The sequence below is a fragment of the Panthera tigris genome, chromosome C1, assembly GCF_018350195.1.
Source record: "Panthera tigris isolate Pti1 chromosome C1, P.tigris_Pti1_mat1.1, whole genome shotgun sequence".
NCBI lineage: Eukaryota > Metazoa > Chordata > Mammalia > Carnivora > Felidae > Panthera > Panthera tigris.
Genome location: NC_056667.1, coordinates 25,593,735 through 25,614,173, shown reverse-complemented (window position 1 = coordinate 25,614,173; position 20,439 = coordinate 25,593,735). Strand labels below are relative to the sequence as shown.

Below are 20,439 nucleotides of genomic sequence, written 5' to 3'. Positions count from 1 at the left end.
AGAAAAGTCAACACAAGTTAAAATACATTTAGCTCCCACCACCTACCAGATGAAGAACAAACTTCTTAACAGAGGATTTTCATATTGTGACCCCACCCTAATGTAGCAGCTTCATCTTCCTCCACTTCCTGTCATCATCGGCCCCCCACACCATGCCCATGTGCCTTGCTTTAGCCACTCCAAGCTACTTGCCATTCTATAAATACATCATAGCCATTCATCCTGCCATGCCTGCATCCTGCCTGCACTCTCCATCAGAATGACCTTCTCCACATCTTTCAAGAACCAACTCAAGTATCTCCGCCCCTTCCTTGACAGTGAATTATTTCTTGCTTTTTACTCCTGCAGAACTTTTTATATATATGTAATAGTTACTTATTTAGTGCCTGTCACCCCCCACTTTCCCTTTCTTCAAGATTTTATGGGAACCCCAAGGAGGAAAGACTAATAACTCTGTTTTGGAGAGTCAGGAAAATATTCACAGCGAAGAGGACGTTTGACTGGGTTCTTAAAGAATGAATAGGAGTTTGTCAGGTAGACCAAGGAGCAACAGACATCCCACACAGTTTTGGAACAAGCTTTCAACTGGCAAGTTCTTGTACCTATTCCTGTCATCACCTTTATCTCACTGCATAGTGTGCTGCATGGGAGAATTGTCTATCCCCTCCCAGACAATAGGTCTTCCAGGCCAGAAAATGTACCTTGCTTTCCTTGCCATGTGCAGCACAGTGCCTGACACATGCTAGGCATCATAAATCTATTTTTGTACCAGGGTATGAAGGCATGAAAGTACCAATCCAGGAATTACCTTTCTCCTTGTCTTAGTGCAAATGGGGAAAAATCATATTCTTACTGTCTCTTATCACTGGTTTCAAGGAAAGACTCAAAGATGCTGAAAACACTCTATAAATTATCTGTTGATTTGAACCAAATTGAAGAAGTTGCTCACCTGGCAGCCATTAAGAGGATCTTCTGTAACATTTGGACTTCATTTGAGTATAAAAATTCCACCAATATGAGCTTTGCTTCCCCTTTAAACAACATGCCACAGTTTCAGAATGATGCCTTGGAAATAAATCCTGTTTGAGTAATGTTTCTCTTGGACTCATAAAATCTTTATGGCAATCTTTTTTCATCTCACAGACTATGAGAAGGAAGAGAGAGCCAGAGCCACTGAGCTAGAAGTGGGGAATGCAGTATTTTCTCATATGTGGGTCACACATTTAATGTAAATAGTTTTTAAATGCAAATCCAATACTGACTACACATTAGCTCAAAAATCCTAGCTCTGTCCAAAGTGCTGAATCTGTGAGTACTCTCTGATTAAAGAGTAGGTGGTATGGAAATGATCTATCCGTTCGGATGGAAGGTTTGAATTAAAACATCTAGTAATAGCCATACTAGGGATAACAACACAAATGGCAGCAGAAATGAAACGTGGATGAACAGCTTAGTGCTCCCACTGCAGCAGAGAGAGGAGAGGGCAAGGGCGAGGGAGAGGGAGCAGGAGGGAGGGAGGGAGGGAGGGAGAGAGAGAGAGAGAGAGAGAGAGAGAGAGAGAGAAAGGAACAGTAAGTTGATAGAACTGAGCTCTTAATGCAGTTATGCAAAGGAGCACTAAATTGGGAGCCATGCATTAATTCAACACAATTTATTTTAGTGACTACTGTACTGTACTGTACATTATACCAGGACATTAAATTAGCTAACTCATAATCTTTGGTCTCCACAAGATCAGCATTTGCTGAACTACTAACCAGCTGTTGACCTTGAGCAATTTACTTAAACCTTTCAAATCTCAGATTTCTCCTTTAAAATTTTGGGATAATAGGATCTCACAAGATTACTCTGCAAATTAACTAAGGTGATGCTTACAATGCACTTTGCACAGAATTTAACATGTTGTAAACTCTCAGTGAACATTACATGTTAGGATCATGCATGGTACATTGTGCTGAGTTCTTTATACCCATTATCTTTTATGCTATCATTTACTCCACACCAGTCACATAGGATAGGTTTTAACATCCCCTTTACATAGGTTAGGAAAGTGAGGCTCAAAAGAATGGAGCTTGTTTACTTGCCCAAGTTCATACAGTTGGCCAGTCATGTGGACAGAATTCAGGGCCAGCACTTTCTACTCTAAAGCCAATGCTCATAATTATGGTGATGGTGGCTAGAGCAGGACTTGAAAACTGTCTGTTCAGAAACCAAGGAAATAAGGCCAATTCCACCCTCATCTTGGCTGGCACTTTTGGAAAGGCACATTCTCAGAGAATGGGGTGGGCACCCAACCCAGGTGCCTGGGTGAATTTTAGGTTAGGGATACTTACTGGTTGATGAAAATGAGGAGGATAAATCCCAACCTCCAGGAGACTAGAGCCAAACTCCAGCCATCCAGAAAGAGTTTAACCAGGCTCCCAGCCCACAAGGGAGCAAGAATAGGGATCAGAGACTGGAACAGACCAGTCAGGCAGATGGGCCACACTTAGATAGGGTGGTTAACTACAAAAGCTGCAGGGGCTAAATCGCACAGGGCACCTTGGATTGGTGGGTGGGCAACAGACTATTTCCAGAATCCATTTGATAATAGAGGAAGAGGCTCATGATGAATTGCCTGCTGGAGACTCACTGGCACCTAGACAGGGAAAGTTAAACCCAAATATACGGCTAAGCTCTAGAGGCTGGGCAAAAGCTGGCATCACAGAAGCCACCGTCTCACATACTCCATTTGGAACCTCCAGCTGAGCAAAATCTATGATTGTTCTGGTCTGTGCCCTGTGGGGCAGGAGTGATGGGGCTTCTGAATTAGTGACAACACATTGCTATTTCTATGATAAGAATGTTCTTTTTCTTTTAGTCCAAGAGCTTATGATTCAGTCCTATAGACTCCACATAAATATATATTCTCTTTGCTTTCCTCCCTGTGGGAAGTATAGGGCTACAAAGCCCAACAATACTCCCTCCTCCCCCAAAGCTCTTCAATAAACAATGGGAACTTTGGGCTCCTTTGATTGTAACCAGAAAGGTCACATCTCAGTAGTGTCTTTGGGTCTTGCTTGTCCCATTTGTGACAACCCTGAGCTGTCATGGGGCCTTCTTAAGGTGCCCTTCCAGCTCTGACCTTCCATGGGTGTCTTTTATACATAGAGAGTCATCAGCCATCAGACAGGTAAACAATCAACGAGGGCTGTTCATCGAATTGTGCTCCCAAGGCCTCTGTGTCTGCTGCCTTCCACCCCTGCTGCTGCTGTCAGATCAATGGAGGGACCAGATGGCTATGATGTGTCATAACTAATCCTTTTACAGGGACTTTTCTCAGTCCTTCTCCTTTAAGCTGGGAGGCCATGGGCAACCATGCCCCACACCACAGCAGCTCTGGGGAGGCCCATGTTGGCTTCTGATAAAGGTCAGCAGGGGTGTCCAGAATGGATGGCATGCTGGTCTTCCATTCACCCATGGTGCCATCTGGTTTTCCCCATTAGATGGGAAGTGTAGTTGTTCCCATCTCATGTACATGGCACTCATGGGGCCTGGACTCATGTTCCACTAAAGCTAAGGTAAAGCATGTTGTGACAGAGAAAGTAAAACAGGAGTTTTCAGTTTATTTCCAATGCCTCACCTTCCTGCAGTAATGGCCTCATGTGCTGGTTCCTGGCTCAGGAATTCAAAGGGTTTATTGAACAAATACAGAGGACAGAAAGTGCTGAAGAACATCTCTCTTGGGTACTGGATAGTCTATTCTCCTATCTCTTGCTTGTTAATCAGTACACGTGGTCTCAAATGGTCACTCCAGACCCTGGGTCAGACTGACTTCCAGTTTCTATACCTCTTGATTCAAATTATCAAGAGAGAGAATCTGATTTGTTCAGCTGGCTAGTCAAGTATCAACTCCCATCCAATCAACTGATACTAAGAAGGGGCACCCTCAGCTGGGACAAGCATAGCCACAGGAGCCCATCCCTCCAGCGGTGGCAACAGGAGGCAGGTGAGGATCAGGGTAGCCCAAAGAAGAGGGCATGGGCTGGGCACAAAACCCAAGATGTAGCTTCCTCACTGGTATAAGCTTTCCACCTGCTCTTTGGTCTCTCTCAAAAAAAGTGAAGAAAACTTACTCTTTTTATCCACCTCCTTGAACTAAACAAAATAAGACAAAGGGCCTGGCACTCCGTGAAGAGAACTTGAGAGAAATTTCGGGGTGTCCTCACCACCACAGTATTGTCTGTCTGGATTTCATAGTCTGCAAAAGGAAGCTCTGTAAATACTAGGGATTGCTGTGATGATTACAAATCCTCTAAGAAGCTAAATTTCCCAAGTTCTCAGAGTTGTAATGCTTAGGGATTTAGAGATGTAATTAAGAACAGATGGGCCTCAAAAAGGTTGATGACAATGATCTGGGGCTGTAGGAAACAGCAGAGAGGATATTGAAGGGAGGTCCAGGACTTTGTCTCCCCCACGTGGTGGCAGAACGCTGCCTCGGGGGAGGGGGAGGGGAGAGGTGAGTGGCCTGAAGGACCTTGGTCACTAGAATTACTGGGTCCAGGAGTTCCTGCCTCCCAGTCTCCCAGAACTGTTGACAGAACCTGTAAACCCACTCAACAGGTTAGAACCAGGCAGTGTGGCATCAGCCTTAGACCATGGTGCTGTGGCAATGGTTTTCTGCTGTTCTGGGACTGAGGGAGACCAGCTGCAGCTGGTCCATTTCCTCTAGGGCAGCCATTTGCCTTCTGCCCACACATCAGTCTTGCCACAAGAGGGCTTCTGCTGCCTCATTGGGCCGTTCCCCAACACGCTTTAGTTTTTACTCATTTCCCAGTGTTTTTCTCTGACTCCAGTATTTACTAACAGGCATGGAAATACCAAAAGGCAATACTATGTTTTATTTGATCTATTGACCACGGTGGCCTGAATCTACAGTGTCTGTAATGCCAAGATTGTTTTGACCTTCTAAAAGGCAATGAATGCTCTCAGAACCACAGCCAAGCAAACAGCTTAGACCCATCCACAAGCAAGAGTCTGGGACCCTGGGAGTTCCAAGGGCATTAAATTGCCATCAAAATTTGACCAGAGTCTTGAAACCCTTGCAGCTATGGAAGGGAAGGAGCAGTGACCCAACAATTTTCATGAGAGGCAATAGAATAAGGATGTTAGAGTCAGAATGCCTGAGTTCTGATACTTGATAGCTGTGTGACCTCAGATAAGTTGCTTAACCTGTCTGTATTCCATCTTCTCACCTGCAAACCAGAGATTATTATAGACTCTGCTTCATGGGGTTGCTATATTAGATGAGTCAACACATGTGAGGTACTTAAAACAGGGTCTGGCATGCAGCACATGCTCAGAGTGGTCTCTCTTGTTGTCAGGTGGTACATAGGCACTCTACCCTGTGTCTTTTACTTTTGTTCTCACAATAACCTTAGGAAACAGAGTTTTGTATTCCTATATGCAAAAGAAGAAATTGAATCTCTGATGTTCGATAAATTGCCCAGGACCACCTAGCTAGTAAATGGTAGGGATAGATTTCTAAAGTGGAGATCTCTGACTCCAAGGCCTATGTTCTTTCTATTCTCTGCCGTGGCCAATCCCCATCATGGACCGCCTTGCTTCCCATAATCATACCCCCTCCCCTCCCATTCCCTTTGCACCCACCCAAGTTAAGTCCAGTGACTCTGGAATCACAGCACCACTTTCGGGCCATGACAACTCTCTGAGCCTCAGTTTCCCTATTTCTGTAAATTGGCACAATCCCAGGGCCCGCTGAGAAAGAGAGAAGCAGCCCCTGAGGGCTGGAAACCGGCCTGGCAAAATCAGGCCACTGCTTCGCTGGGAGCTGGCCTGGAACCCACAGCAGACCTTGGTGTTGTCCTGTTGAACATGAACATCAGCATCACACAGGCCGTTCTATGACCATGATGGGTTAAGACAAAAACAGGACTGCTTCATAATCACATCTGAACTCGAGCACAAGCAAGAACATTACCAAGACACAACGATGACCGACCAGTCCCCTCCCTCTGCATCTTGGCTGACATGAGTGACAGCTGCTGCTCTACCAATTGCAACTTTAGTCCTGCTTCATTCTTCCTGCCTTCTAGATAAAATTTATGAACTACCCAGTTGTAAACATATGCCTACTTTGTGACAGCATCTAATCCACAGCAAAGCTCTACTTCCTTGAGCCCTCCCCAAATCACCTAACACAGGCTTGAATCCTATAGTAGGTCCTTTCCAATACCCTCTTACTGGGACCTCCACAGTTCCCAGTGGCGTGCATTCTGGCTCATTGCCACAAGCCAATAATGCCAACTTTGTTCAACTACAGGTGGATTCCTGGTGGTCTTTGGCTGTGGTTTGGTGGGTGGGATGGGCATCCACACTGCTTCTGGAATTAAATATGGTGATGCTTGAAGAGCACTTAGAAACGGGGCCTGGTCCAGGGAAAGTGCCCAATACATGCTAGTTACCAGCACTGTATTTATTTCCAAAAATGTCCCTCTTTGGACAAAGCTGGTGCACACCCATTAACTCTAACCAGCTACCAGAAGTCCATGCAGACACCCTTTCAGGTTTGCCATGGGCACTGAGCATGCCCCATTTGCACTTTACAGACCCTGTCCTCCACACCGCAGACCTCAAGCCCGTAAAAACCTTTAGTACCCATGACTTTTGGGACTGCTGTCTGCCCACTGGGGCTCCACTTAGAGAACACCCCCTCAGGGTGTTTTGACAGCAAGATGGGTAGAAGGGAGGCCAGGCTGGCAGTGGAGTGATGATCAGGCTTCAGCAGTCCCCTTTCTGCTTGCTGGCAGAGTAGACACTCTACAAATGGAAGTTCCCTCACCCACTTGCCAGAGCTGCGCAGGCCAGAGGAGTCTGGCCAGATTCTTCAACCCAAATGTACTCACAGCTGCATCCACAAGGGGCAGCCCCAGGGATGGCAGAGTTCTTCATGCCCACTGCTGCTAATTGCAGATAATGCATTAAAAATACAGAGCCACATCTGTTCATTTCAACATGAGTATCGAGGAATTTACGTGGTTTATAATGACAGAGTGTGAGGGGAGGAAAATGCTCACTCTGCCTGCAGACCAGACGCACAGCTGTGAGCAGAGAGCTGGAGGTGTGGTTTCTGGTGCCCAATAAATTCTCTGGATGCCAGCCAAGCCCTTTCTTGGAGGTGCCAAGGGATAGATCCAGGTATTTCTCTGGAAATACTACATTATGTAGCCAGTAAGGCACAGAGTGTGTGTGTTGGTACTCAAGAAGCCTTCTGGGCCAGCTCTGCTGTTTGCAGAGTTCCCACGAGGAGGGGACCGACTACTGCCAGCCACAGGACAGGAGGAGCAGTGTGCCTCTCATGATTCCAACAAGCAGGCACTGAAAAGCTGGCCTAGAGTTTCAGTTCCTTGCCTGCAAAACGGAGGTGTTTAAAGTTCTTGCCTCATTGGGTTTATTAGCAAATCAAATAATTACATCTGGTTCACCCCAAACAGTACCAGGCACAGCATAGGCATCCAATAAATGTTTACTATTATTATTTTACTGCATGTCAAGCATCGTGTAAGATTTTAAAGGGTACCGGGATGAATAAGGCAAAGCCTCTGCCCTTCTCCTCAAGTTTGGGAGACAGTTGATACAATGTGATCTGCAGTGGGATGATGATATGTTACGGGAGCACAGAGGAGGGTGGGATAGTCAAAGAGGGCTTCCTGGAGGAAGGGCCACCTGACCTCTCATCTGAAGGTAGACGTTTACCAGACCTAAAAGGTAAGGAGGATGGTCCCAGCCTGGAGTAGCATGTGCAAAACCCCTGAGGAGAGTGTCAAGGTATAACATTTCTAGGGGAAATACTGCATAGCAGGGCCTTTGGGTGGATAATAATAAGCATCTATTGCTGTGTAACAAATTTCCCCAGAACATACGGCTTGAAACAACATTACCTCACATGTTCTGTGTGTTAGAAATCTGATTGTGATTTAGCTAGGTCCTCTGGCTCAGGGTTTCTCACAAGCCACAGTCAAGGTGTCTGCCAAGACTGTAAGTCATCTCAAAGCCCAACTGGGGAGAAGGGTTTGCTCCAAGCTTACTCACATGATTGAAGGATTGAGTGTCTCCGTGCTGTCAATCAGAGACTACCTCAGTGCCTTTCTGTCGGGCTTCAACATGGCTGCTTACCCCATCAGAGCAAGTCAGAGAGGGAGAGGATAAGACGGGAGTCCCAGTCCATTATAACTTCATCTCAACAGTGGCAGCTTACTCTTTTTGCTGTGTTCTACTTGTTAGAAGAAATTCACTGGGTCCAGCCCACACAGAGGGGAGAGGATTGACCAAGGGCACAAATGCCAAGAGATGAAGATCATGTGGTCATTTCTGAAGGTACCTACCACAGGCTGCCCTCTGGCCCCCAATGACTCATTCCTCTTTCACACACAAAAACAGTTACCCCGTCCTCGGGTCCCCAAAGTCTTATCCCATGATAGTATTAGCTCAGAGTATAGAATACCATCATCTAAATCCGGTTCAGGTATGGATGAGGCTCGTGGGTGTGGTTCCTTAAGGGCAGGTTCTAGAAGACGGTTACTCTGGTGCTATAGTTCTACAAAACCAGAGAGAAAAGTTCTCGGCCCCCATATACCCAACATACGATGGTGGGACAGACCTAAGGTAATGGTTACAGACATTCCTACTCAAAACAGGGGGAAATGTGAGGCATAAAGCAATCCCTGGTCCGTAACAATTCTGAAATCCACCCAGGAAAATACTGGAACTTTCCTGATTACCTTCAAAATCTGGGAATAATTCTCCATGAGTGTTCGCTCCACCTTCTGAACTCTTGGTTTCTCCCTCTGAGTCATTTTTTTTTTCCCATGGAAGAAAGCATATATTGAGACTGGGGAGTCCAGTGACCTCTTTTTATTTTGTGCTGACTCCATCCCTCTCAGTCCTTCTTCTGATGATAGTTTTCTCCAGACCTTTGCGGGTCTTCGCGAAACCTGAGATTCACTCTTTACACAGAAGCCATGCCCACAGATTTCTTTGAAGAAAACCCTTCTCTACCTTGAGTTTCTGCTAAGGTGACCAAGGAACGATACTCTGATGCTTCCCAGAGGCCTTGCTGTTTGATCTGGAGGACCTGTGAGACCACCGTCATCTCTCTAAAGGGCCTTGTGTGACTGAATGACGCCCTGCTCTTTTGGTCTTCCTGAGGTCTCAACCAAAGGCTGCACAGCCTTACTCTCAGCTTTATCTCCAGACCACCTTTCCCTGACAGCACTGGAAAGCCATTTCTTGATTTTAGTGTCCTTTGCTGTCTTGGGAGATTGAGAGTTTTCAAAACTATCAAGTCCCAGGGTACCTGTGTGGCTCAGTCGGTTGAGCATCTGACTCTTGATTTTGGCTCAGGTCATGATCTCAGGGTTGTGAGATTGAATCCTGCATCAGGCTTGGTGTGGATCTTGCTTAAGATTCTCTCTCTCCTTCCACCCCTCTGCTCCCCACTCTTGCTCTCTCTCTCTCTCTCTCTAAAACAAAACAAAACAAAACAAAAAACAAAACAAAACCTGTCAAGTCCTGACTCCTTTTTAAACAATTTTTCCCTTGATTTATCTCTTCTCACATAAATGTCAAGAAGAAAGTGGTCAGTGCCTTTGGCACTTTGCTTGGACCTCTCCTTGGCTAGGTTACTAAGTTAAGTGGGCCATGTTGTGCTTTCACGTTACTGCAGACAATAGTGTTGCTAAGCTTTCTGCCACTACAAAACAAGGATCCCCTCCTTCCAGTTTCCATAACATGTCCTTGCTTCCTTTTGAGCCTTCACTGGCAGCATCCTCAAAGTCCAGATTTTTCTAACAAGCTTCACAGAATATTCCCCTAGACTGCCCACTGTTTCCAAAGCTATCGCACATTTTTAGGTATTTTCCATGATACTATGCCTCTCTTGATAACTCAATCTGGATTATCACCTATTGGTTTGTAACAAATTACCCCAAACTGTGGTTGCATGAAACAACAGCATCTATTAGCTTAGTCTCTGTGAGTCAGGAATCAGAAGTGGCTTATCTGGGTCACAAGGCTGTTCAGTAAAGGTGTCCACTGGAGCTGAGGAATGATCCACCTCCAAGCTTATTCATAGTTGTTGGCAGGATTCATTCCTTGTAGGCTGTTTGAAAGGGGGCCTCAGTTCCTCACTGGGTGTTGGCCAAAGCCACCCTCAGTTCCTTTCCACATGAGCTCCTCCACAGGGCAGCTTTCAACATCTCAGTTTGCTTTGAGCAAGCAAGAGACAGAGACAGAGAGAGACCATTTTTTACACCCTAGTCACTGGTACAGAAGTGACATCTTATCACTTTTGCCCTATTCTATTCATTAGAAGTAAGTCGCTAGGTCCAGCCCACACTTAAAGGGAGGTATTACACAAGGGTGTGAATGCCAGGAGGTGGGGATCACTGGGAGCTACTGCAGAAGCTGAGTGTGGGTGGCAGTGCAGAGGCAGCAGGGGCTCATGCTGTGTCAGACTGCCATAGGCGATGGGCAACCACTGAAACACTTTCCTGTTGAGGGGGAAGAGTCTTACATCAATCAAGCATCAGAGGAAGGACTGGAAAGGGAGCAATGGGTAGTGAGAGTTATTGCGTGGAAACTTACAAGGGGATGGCCACATGAGCATATTCATGGCATCCCACCAACCCAGAGGTCAAGGCCAGCCTGGAACATCACATGGCCCCCTTCAGGCCCCTGGCTAAGCTTTCTTCTGCTTCAACTGCCTTTTTCTGTGTTGTTCTTCTCTTCTTTAAACCATCCTCTAGACACCAGGGCAGGCACCCTCATTCATAGGGTCCTTCTTACACACCAGCCCTCATTTACTGTGATATCCCAGATGTTTTATGTACTCTCCAGCACACCTAAGGGCAAGTATTATTTTGGGGAGTGTGATTAGAGATACATGACAAGAGAGTGTCATCCCCTTGGTGACTTAACCCTAAGGACCATGCTCTGTCCATGGACCTGATCCTCAGACTTAAAGGCCCAGAAACTGGATCATTTCATCTTCAGACAGTTGGTGCTTTAGTGGCATCTAAAATCAGCTATAAGATCCCAACACAGTTATGTGTTCCAGATGCTAATCAATTGTTTTTCAACTGGGATCAACTCCTCTGTAGGGATTTGAGGTAAACCCAATACATAAATATGCTCATTCCCATCAGGTTTGAAATCCGTTGGCAGGTGCAGGAGAAAAACATGAGGGTCAGCCTGTCGCCTCTATTACCAATGAAGTAATTGGAACACAGACTTGAGCGCACTCTGCAGCCAAGGAGGGGTGGGAAGAAAGAAAAGGATGGTCAGCTCCTTCTCTCAAACCCAGTAGGCAGATAAGTCTCACTCACTCTTCTAAGTGAATGGCTGGGTTGCAAGAGGGAGAAGAATTCGTCTGTGAGCCTGGGACTAGCAGCATCAGTGTCACCTGGGAACTTTTGGAAATGCAAAGTTTAGGTCCAACTCCCAGAAAAATGGCATTTTTGGGGACATAGCATTCTGTGTCCAACATGCTCAAAGGTGATTCTTTTTTTTTAATGTTTATTTTTTAGAGAGAGAGAGAGAGAGAGACTGAGAGAACAAGCAGGGGAGGGGCAGAGAGAGAAGGAGACAGAATCTGAAGCAGGGTTTATGCTCTGACCTGTCAGCACAGAGCCTGACGTGGGGCTCAAACTCACAAACCATGAGACGACCTGAGCCGAAGTTGAATGCTCAACCGACTGAGCCACCCAGGCCCTCCGGAGGTGATTCTAACATAGGCTCAAGGTTGACAACCACCACTCGAGTGAAAGCTGTTCCACGTGCAAACATGAGACCTGGGAAGAAGTGTCCTTATGGAACATTCTGCCACCCATGCCTACCCTTATGAATCACAGGAGTAGAAGTTTCACGCTTTTCATGTTTGATTTTTAGCTTACAGTTGCTCCCACGAGTACCAAGTAGAGGCTCCTGATTTTTTCCCCTCCAAAAAAGAGACATGTCATGGGCTTGATATTTGTTAGCCTTGCCTCTAGCTCTTGCAGACCTTGGAGGGGCTAGCATCTCCTTGTTGGCACTTGGTAGTCTCTGAAGACTCTAGAATGCCCAATAACCAGAAATCAAAGTGGATGTACATGGCTCGCCCTGCAGAAAACTCTGTGGCTTCCCACTGTACTTAGATGTTAAAATAAACTCCTTTCTAAGGTCTGCCCCTCTCCAGCTGCATGGCATCCACTTGCTCACACCTTGTCATTCTGGCCTCCCTTCCCTCCCTCTAATATGCCAAGCTCACTTCTGTCTCAGGACCTTTGCACTAGCTGTCCCACTGCTTGAAGAACCCTTTCTTCAGACCTTGGCATGCCTGGTTTCTACTTGTCCTTTAAATCCAAACTCAGATGTCATCTTTGACCACTGATTTAACGTGCCCTCAACCTCCCTTGTCACTGTTTATCTCATTACCCTTGTTTATTTTCTTTGAAGCACTTGGCACTATCAAAAAATGCTCCGGTGTGTTTATTTGTTGACTTATTATCTGTCTTCCCCTCCCTGGAACGTAAGAGATCACAGACCTTGCTGTATTCCAAGCATCAGAACAGTTCCTGGTATATTGCAAGCATAAGATTTACATAAATATTTGTTGAATAAATGAATAAATGAATGAATAAATGAACATAGGAAAAGCTTTAGGAGAGAAGGATCAGAGTGCAGTGATTCAGCCATTGAGACAGCAGTGGGCCCAAAGACTCTGCCTTCCTCTTCCCAAGGGCAGGGGCGCAGAGCCCACCTGAGTGGGTCTGGAGCGCTGGCTCCACGCTCCACACCACACTCCTGCCTGCTTCTCCTCTAGCCCACTGACTTAGTCCAGGCTCCCACCTCTCCTCCTCCTCCCCCTCCTCCTTCTCCTCCTCTTCCTCCTCCTTCCCTCCCTCCTCTGTCATTACATTACAGTCATTAAAAGCCTACAGATTCACACCCTCCTGTCGCCTTTTTCGTAAAGGAATGTTAATGGAATTTGTCTTCAGCAGGGGCGATGCAGACTGTTGTCAAAACTATGACTTGGCCACCCACGTTCATGTAATTAATCACACAGGAAACCAGAAAGGGGCAGTATGAGGGCTGGGCCCGGCTGTGTGGCAGCCCACTTCCCAGAAAGGAGTGTGGTACAACACCCAGCTGCTACCCATCAGGAGCCCACAGGTCAGGCTGGAAACAACTTAACTGAAACCACTACAGAGGAGTACAAGCCAGGATGGACTCTGCCCAGGGCAGGGATGGAGGTGGTCTTTTCCACCTTCAGGAAGTTACAAAGGAAAGGAAATTAAACAGTTAAAGTAGAGGCTAGAGAGAGACATAAGGCTAAAGACAGCCTCTTCTAGAATTATAAGAAATCAGGCATTTATTAAATACTGTACTGGTTATCTATTGTCATGTAACAAATCACCACACGCTTACTGGCTTAAAACAATACACATTGTCTCATGGTTTCTGTGGGTCAGGAATCCAGTAACAGCTCAGCTTGGCTGTGAGACCTCACAATGCTGCAATCAAGGTGTCAGTGAGGGCTGGGTTTTCATCTGGAGGCTCAACTGGGGAGGGGCCCACTTCCCTGCTTGTGTAGTTGCTGCAACATTCAGTTCCTCATGGTTGTAGGACTGGGAGCTTTAGTATTTGTTGGGCTATTGGTCTGAGGCCACCCTCGGCTCCTAGAGACTTACCACCATTCTTTGCCATGTGGGTTTCCTCAGCTTGGCTGCTTCACCAAGCCAGCACAGAGAATCTCTAGAGCAAATCAAGTAGTAAGATGGAGTTTTATATATCACTACATAATCACAGAAGTCACATCTTATCTGTTTTCCTTCATTCTATTGATTAAAAGCAAGTTACATGTGCTGCCCATATTTAATCAGAAGGGATCATACATGGGTATGGATACCAGCAGGGAGAATCATGAGACAGCCACCCTAGAGGATGCCCACCACAGTACCTATTATGTGTTAATGACTGTGCCAAGTGCTCTTATATGTATTACATCATTTATTCACTAAAGCAACCTGCAAGGTGGGCATCATCCCCATTGCACGGGGAGGACTCAGAGGAAAGAGAATTTGCCCAGGGTCTTGCAGACATTAAGATCAGAACCATTTGTACCACAGCACCAAGCCAATCTGTGCAAGCTTAGAGGCTGAAGGATTTGCATCTTTGCAGTGAGGAGCAAGGGCCTGAGGGAGGCAGGGGAAGCAGGGTAGCAAGTGCGTTACAGCTTCCTGTGAGACTTGAGACCAGGAGGAAGGGATGGGTGTGGATTACATGTTGAGAAAGAAGAAAACAGAGCACTTAGGTTTGATGATCTCTGCTTTCTCAATGAAATAGAAAATGAGGACGTCTCCTGAGAGTGGAGGTTGGGCTGCAGGGGAAGCAGAGCCAAGTTGGAACAACAACTGTAGGAAACAGGGAATGGGAAACAGGAATCCAGCCAACACCAGTACAAGGTTGCCAAGTAGGATAAAGCTGCTTCCTCCCTGAAGACTTCAAAGGTTGCCTTGGTAGGGGGTACCTGCTTCCACCCCGGCACTTTGTACAGTCTTCACTTTAACTGTGCCTTGTAGTGCTGTCGCTTATGCCCACAACCAACTCTCTCATCAGAAGGAAAGTTCTTTCAGGGCAGGAACCTAACAGTAGTCTGTGCGGGGCCTCCCGGTACCCAGCACAGTATCTGCCACATGTGAGTCTCCCACAAATAGCCTGATTCCAGACATTGAATTTTGAATTCACTCCACTCTATTACCTTCTATTCCCTAAAGGCTCACCCAGTCCTATAAGACTTTTCAAAGTAAGCCTTTTTACTTTTGTTTTGAGAGTACAAATAGCAGTACAGTATGAAGTGTAAATGCATCATGGAATAGGAATGGAGATGGAATTAGGGAAGCCTCTTGCGTGCATAACCCGGTGACAAAAAAGCATTTTTGCAATTTGGCCCAGTCTTTTTGATGTCAAGAAGCCAAGAGCCATTTCAAAATAGTTCATATCAATCTATATTGATATGAAATGTTGCCCATAGTATATTGTTGCCTGAAAAATAGTTACAGCACAGACACAAAACAATCTGATTTGTGTCAAATTACCAGTTTTGACTTTAAGTGGCAGAAAACCTAATTCAAACTAACTTAGACAAAAAGATGGAATATGTGGGTTCATCTTCAATGAAAATCTCGAGACTATACCCTGATGCCATAAAGACTAACATTGGGGCCCGAGAATGAGGCAAATGTCTCACAACAGCCTCAGGGATATACTATACAGGGCCATGGGATCCCTTGCAAAAGTTCTGTGGTCCACTCTGATTGGACCAGCATGGGTCACATGCCTGTAACTGAACCAATCAGTGTGACTGGAGGACTTCATCTGATCAAGCCTTGGATGGAGGCAGGTGCTGTGAACAAGAGGAGAAGGGATGGATACCAGGTAGTCAGAAAGGCAACAAATGTCCATGCCCATGTGTGTTATGCTTATAAGCATAGAAAAATGAGTGGGTGGATGCCCACCAAAATTATGACAGGGTTTTCTCCAAGTTGTATGACTTGGGCAGAGTCAAATGTCTGTTTTTGTAAAATCAGTCCAGAGCTTCATCCCCACTAGAGTAGGGATCACCACTGGAGTCTCATCTTGGCTAATGGTACGTAAGGCTTGCTGGAGGAGCAGTTCTAGAATTACTGGAGAAACCAAACCCCCCAAGGCCCACCTAAACTCCAGTTTCTCAATCTCTGCTGGGCCTGAACTGGGAGTGCAACTTGAACTCCAGGCCTTCTGGCCCTCCTGCTGAAGAGAATGGCAGGACTGAAGGACCGGTGCCATGCACCTGACCCTGAGGAGAGTCTTCTGCCCTAGATAACCACTTGCAACCAGGATGCCCTTACCTCCATGACTTCTACTTTGCACCTGGAGACTCCCATCCGACCTGCCCAAGCGAAGCTCTGTAGGTACTGACCTCACGGGCTGCTCTGTGGACACCTTTGCTACCTGTCTCAAAGCCAGCCCTCCCCAGGGTCAGCTTCCAAACCCCAACCTCAACTACCACCCCACTCACTTCCTCCAAGCAGCTGCAGCCACGGCCGCTGTAATGCCACACAGGAGACCAGAGACAGGCAGTACAGTTGAATGACATTTTATTTCTAATTGGATCCGTCAGCCTCGTCCGACTCCATTTTCCCTCTTCGCTGGTTCTTAGCTGACCGTTGGTGGCCCTTGTTGGCCTTACATTGTTTACGGTAGATTTCCAGGTCCTCTTGGTACTTGGCTCTCAGGAGAGCTGCTCTTTGCTCATATGGCTGCTTTTCAGCACCTGTTGTTGCCGACCACATCTTCCCTGAGGCCTTTGCCACCTGCACTACAGACCAGTTTGGATTCTCCCTCTTCAGCTGGGCATAGTGGTCTTGGCAGAAGAGCAAGAAAGATGATGGGGGCCGTCTGGGTGCGTAGGGGTCCCTCTTTCTCCTCTTCTTCTTCTTGCCACCGTAATTCATCATCTCTTCCTGGTATCGGGCTTTGTCGAGCTTGGCCAGGGCTTCATATTTGGCCTTTTCATGTTTTGAGATGGACCTCCATTTTTCCGAACACTTTCTAGAGAATTCTTTAAAGCTGAGGTAGGTATTTGGCTGCTGCTCCTTGAACTTGTTCCTGTAATTCAGCAAAAAGTGGATGTAAGAAGAGACATTTGCCTTGGGCCTTAGCTGAATTTCTTTTCCCATGTTCATAAGGTCATTTTTTTTTTTTCTGGATTCAGTAACTTGGATAGCAGAGACTTCTGTCTCCACACTCCAGGAACAATCTAGAAGGTGCTCTGCTTGCGGTGAATTTTTCTCTCTGAAGAGCTACGGTCAGGAGTCAGCCTTTTCAGTGGTGGTGGCATTATTGAGTCAGAGGAGGGGACTGTGACATCATTCACCAGCCTGCAGCATTTGCATACAGCCACTCTTATTGGTTGGTTACTTGAGGGTCCATTTCTGCTTCTCATGAGCAATGATGGTTCATCCAGACGAGGCTAGGGAGCAGCCACTTCCTCTAGAATATTTCTCCTTGGCTTCCTGGAGGCCACAGGCTTTGCTCAGCAATGGGAGCTTTTAGTCCCTCAGATGTAGTAAAGAGCCATGGGGTCTGCCTTCCTTGCCGTAAGATTGTCAAGATGCCACATGATCCCTCCACAGTCAGGATGGAAATAACGAACACGAGGAGGTGGATGGCTCTGAGCTGTCATGATAAAATGTGAAGTCTTTCTGTTTGCCTTGAATGGTGGCAGCTCACACCATTCAAAGAGTTTAGTAGTGACTCTAAAAATAATCAGGTATGACAGCCGTGACTCGGTTCCTGTCAGGACAAAGTTGTCTAATTTAAAACCTAAGCATTTGGGCTATACATCTAAATTCTTCATCGCTCTGAAGAACTGGGGGGCGGGGTAGGTGGAGGGAGGAGAACCTTGAGGTTTTACTAATTACACTTGAGTCCATGAAAGTGGGGTCAAATCCTTGGCTTATCAGGAGGCCTCTTTGCTCTCATCTCAGGGATCCCTGTCTCTCAGGGTTAGAGAACAGAGCCCTAATGGCTACACTCAAACTAGCTGGCTTCTGATTTGTTGTGAAAGCAGTTGCAAATATTCTACCCTTCTTCCGGATGAAGGAAGAAAGAAAGACAATAGAAGTGTCATCTAGTGACCTTTGGACACTTTAAGGTCCTTGCTTGGAAGGTACTGGGGTTAATACAACTCTTCGCTGTGCTGAATCGATAGGGCTGGAAAATGGAGCCTCATTAACACAAAAATTAGGGTAAAATAGCCACTAACAGGTGGGAGTCTGAATTTGGGCTGATTTGCGTGACTCAAGCTTGTGCTTCACATGCTGCCTCCTCAGAACTGGTGCCTCCGAGGCCGAGGGTTCCAGTGTACGGCTTCGGTTACTGAGCCTGACGAGAAAGCTGCCTAAGACTAGTCCGACCGCACTTACAGTCATTCCCAGGGCTCCAGGACTGACTTCAACATCCATCTTCTGTAAAAGAAATATGAAAATTGATGAGTGTCCCTAGTCCTGAATTTTATCCCCAGCTCTGTGACAAGGCGACTGGACTACTGACCAGCCCCTTCTTTCCTGTAAGCCTATGATTTCCTATCTGTAAAATGGGTGCTTTGGACTGGCCAAGAAAGACCCTCCGGGTGACATGCTTTAGTTTTATGGCTGCATTTAGGGGCCTGTAAAATATCAGATGCCAGCTGAGGCAGTCTGGGCTAGCGGTGGGGCAGAGGGGTCTGGCCAGTGAGAACATTTCTCAGCCTAGTTAGCTTTTTGTGCTGCAGTTCTTTTTCCCAAGGGCCACCGCAGGTTGGCTCACCTGTTTGTTGGATTTGAGCTGGGCTACCAAGGGGAATGGGACATAGCTCCTCTCCGAGATGGAAGGACTTGGCTAACATCTATAAATATTAATCAGACTCTGCTCAGTCTCACAAAAACCCCAGCGGCTCATCTGTGCCTCCATTCATGACCTCCTACCCTTCTCATGATGAAAAGATCCAGAAGCATTAACCCCATGATAATCATCTGGAGCCTAACAGATCTAGGAAGACAAGGTGGTGAAAGGTAAAAGCTGTGGCCACCCTTTGGTGTCTGGGCCACACTCTCAACTTGAAGAGATGAAATGGGGGCATTGTCTGGAGGACCTTAAGCACGGTCAACATGCCTGGATTTCTAAATCAATGCTATGTGTGTTGGTAACTGAGACTTTCCAACCTTCTCCACCCTGCCCTTTTGCCCTGGGAAGACGAGACCACATCAATGAGTCTCATGCCATCTGGCTTCCATTTCAGTTTGGCCAATGGGGACCCCAACAGTAGATCAGGGAGAGAGGAAGGTGAAGTCAGGACATTTATTCTGGCTCCCTCCTCACAGGTTCTCCGACCCAGGACTGAGGTCTTGGCTCCAACTAAGGGTCTTTTCCAAGTGACTGACTCCTTCTAGGTTCAGGAATTGCTCCCTCTGCTTGTCCTCTCCTGCCAAGGGTGGTAAGAGCTCTGCTTTTACTAGCCTCTGAGGACTCTGTTATGCCTGTGGCTTTCCTACACCTTTCCCTTCCCTTTGTAAAGAGCTTCTTTATTAAACACGCCTCAAATTCTTCTAATTTGAATGGCCATCTGTTTCCTACTGGGACCCTGACCGGTGTACCATGTTTCTGGCTTTCCACCATGAACAGCCATGAAGGTGGATAAATAAAGCAAGCGTGGGCACCAGTTCAGTGTCGAGGGTAGTGAGCTTCTCAAGGCCCAAGCACCTAGCAGTCACACGGCCCAGAATGGTCTGCAGGGGCAAACATGCCTGCCAGGGCAGTAGCAGAACAGGGCCAGATGGCCTCAATAGAGGCATCTAACAACACTTGTATTATGAGATGACCTCTAGGCAGGGTTATGGGTCTAGAGAACCAGATAGTAAATATTTTCAACTTTGTGGGCCATATGGCTTCTATTGGAAGTACTCAACTCTACCATTGTAGCTCAAAAGTAGCCATAGACAATATATACACCAATGAGTGTGGTTATGGCCCTGATAAAACTTTACAAAAACAAGTAGTGGGCTGGAGGTCAGAAATCTGCTGACGCTGGTCTAGAGATATGAGTTCAGTGTTTTCTAACTTGTTAATTGCAGTTTACAATAGGAAATACATTTTACATCATGACCCATTTGTTCACGTGCATAGTTCATAATATTTATATACTGCTTAATGTGTGCCAGTCTCTTTTCTAAGTGCTTTACCTACATCAATTGATTTAATCTATAACAACCGTGTGTGTGTGTGTGTATGTGTGTGTGTGTGTGTGTGTGTGTGTGTTGGAGGAGGTGCTATTTTTATCCCCACTGTAAAGATAAGGGTCTCTAAACACAGAGTATACAGAAACAAAAGCTTTATGAAACTATACTTACTATGTGTGTGATATACTCTTTTCTATCCTGTTATAGTTCCTATTTTGTTATTTAAAGTACAACCTGCAGACTGATCTCATGACCTACTTTGGACTGATTTGAAGAACACTATATAGGCAAGCTGAGGGGTTGCTCCTACTTTAGGGACTGTGAGATCCTCTTGACTTAGCAATGAATGATAACGAAGTGGAAAGAACATGGCCTAGAGTCAGGGAGACATGAGTTCAAATGTTAGCTTTGCCGCTTACTAGCTGGGTCTAGCTTGTTACAACCTTATCAATAAAGAGCAATGAGGTGGTAACAAAGCAGTATGGAGCAATTAACAAATGATGAGAATAACGTACCCAATACTCCCCCCTGCCATGTGGGCTGGACGTAGGGACTCACTTCTAATGAATAGAGTGTGGAAAAGTTCAAATTGTGTCTTTTCAGTGGAGAAAACTGACAGGTACCACCTTAATCAATAACGGTT

The 20,439-nt window shown here is 46.2% G+C and overlaps 2 protein-coding genes across 2 annotated transcripts in view; one reads left to right on the top strand and one right to left on the bottom strand.

Annotated features, from left to right (window-relative positions):
- The window catches only part of CSMD2 (CUB and Sushi multiple domains 2), a 538,353-nt gene that overhangs the window by 187,765 nt on the left and 330,149 nt on the right, over positions 1 to 20,439 (top strand).
- On the bottom strand, positions 16,159 to 17,274 carry HMGB4 (high mobility group box 4). Its single transcript, XM_007092442.2, has one exon. It carries the CDS (start codon positions 16,761 to 16,763, stop codon positions 16,182 to 16,184), a length of 582 nt encoding a protein of 193 aa, XP_007092504.2. The 5' UTR covers positions 16,764 to 17,274; the 3' UTR covers positions 16,159 to 16,181.

What these genes read in the sequence shown, in the direction of transcription:
- HMGB4 (XM_007092442.2), bottom strand. Translation starts at nt 16,763, where the DNA reads ATGAACATGGGAAAAGAAATTCAGCTAAGGCCCAAGGCAAATGTCTCT.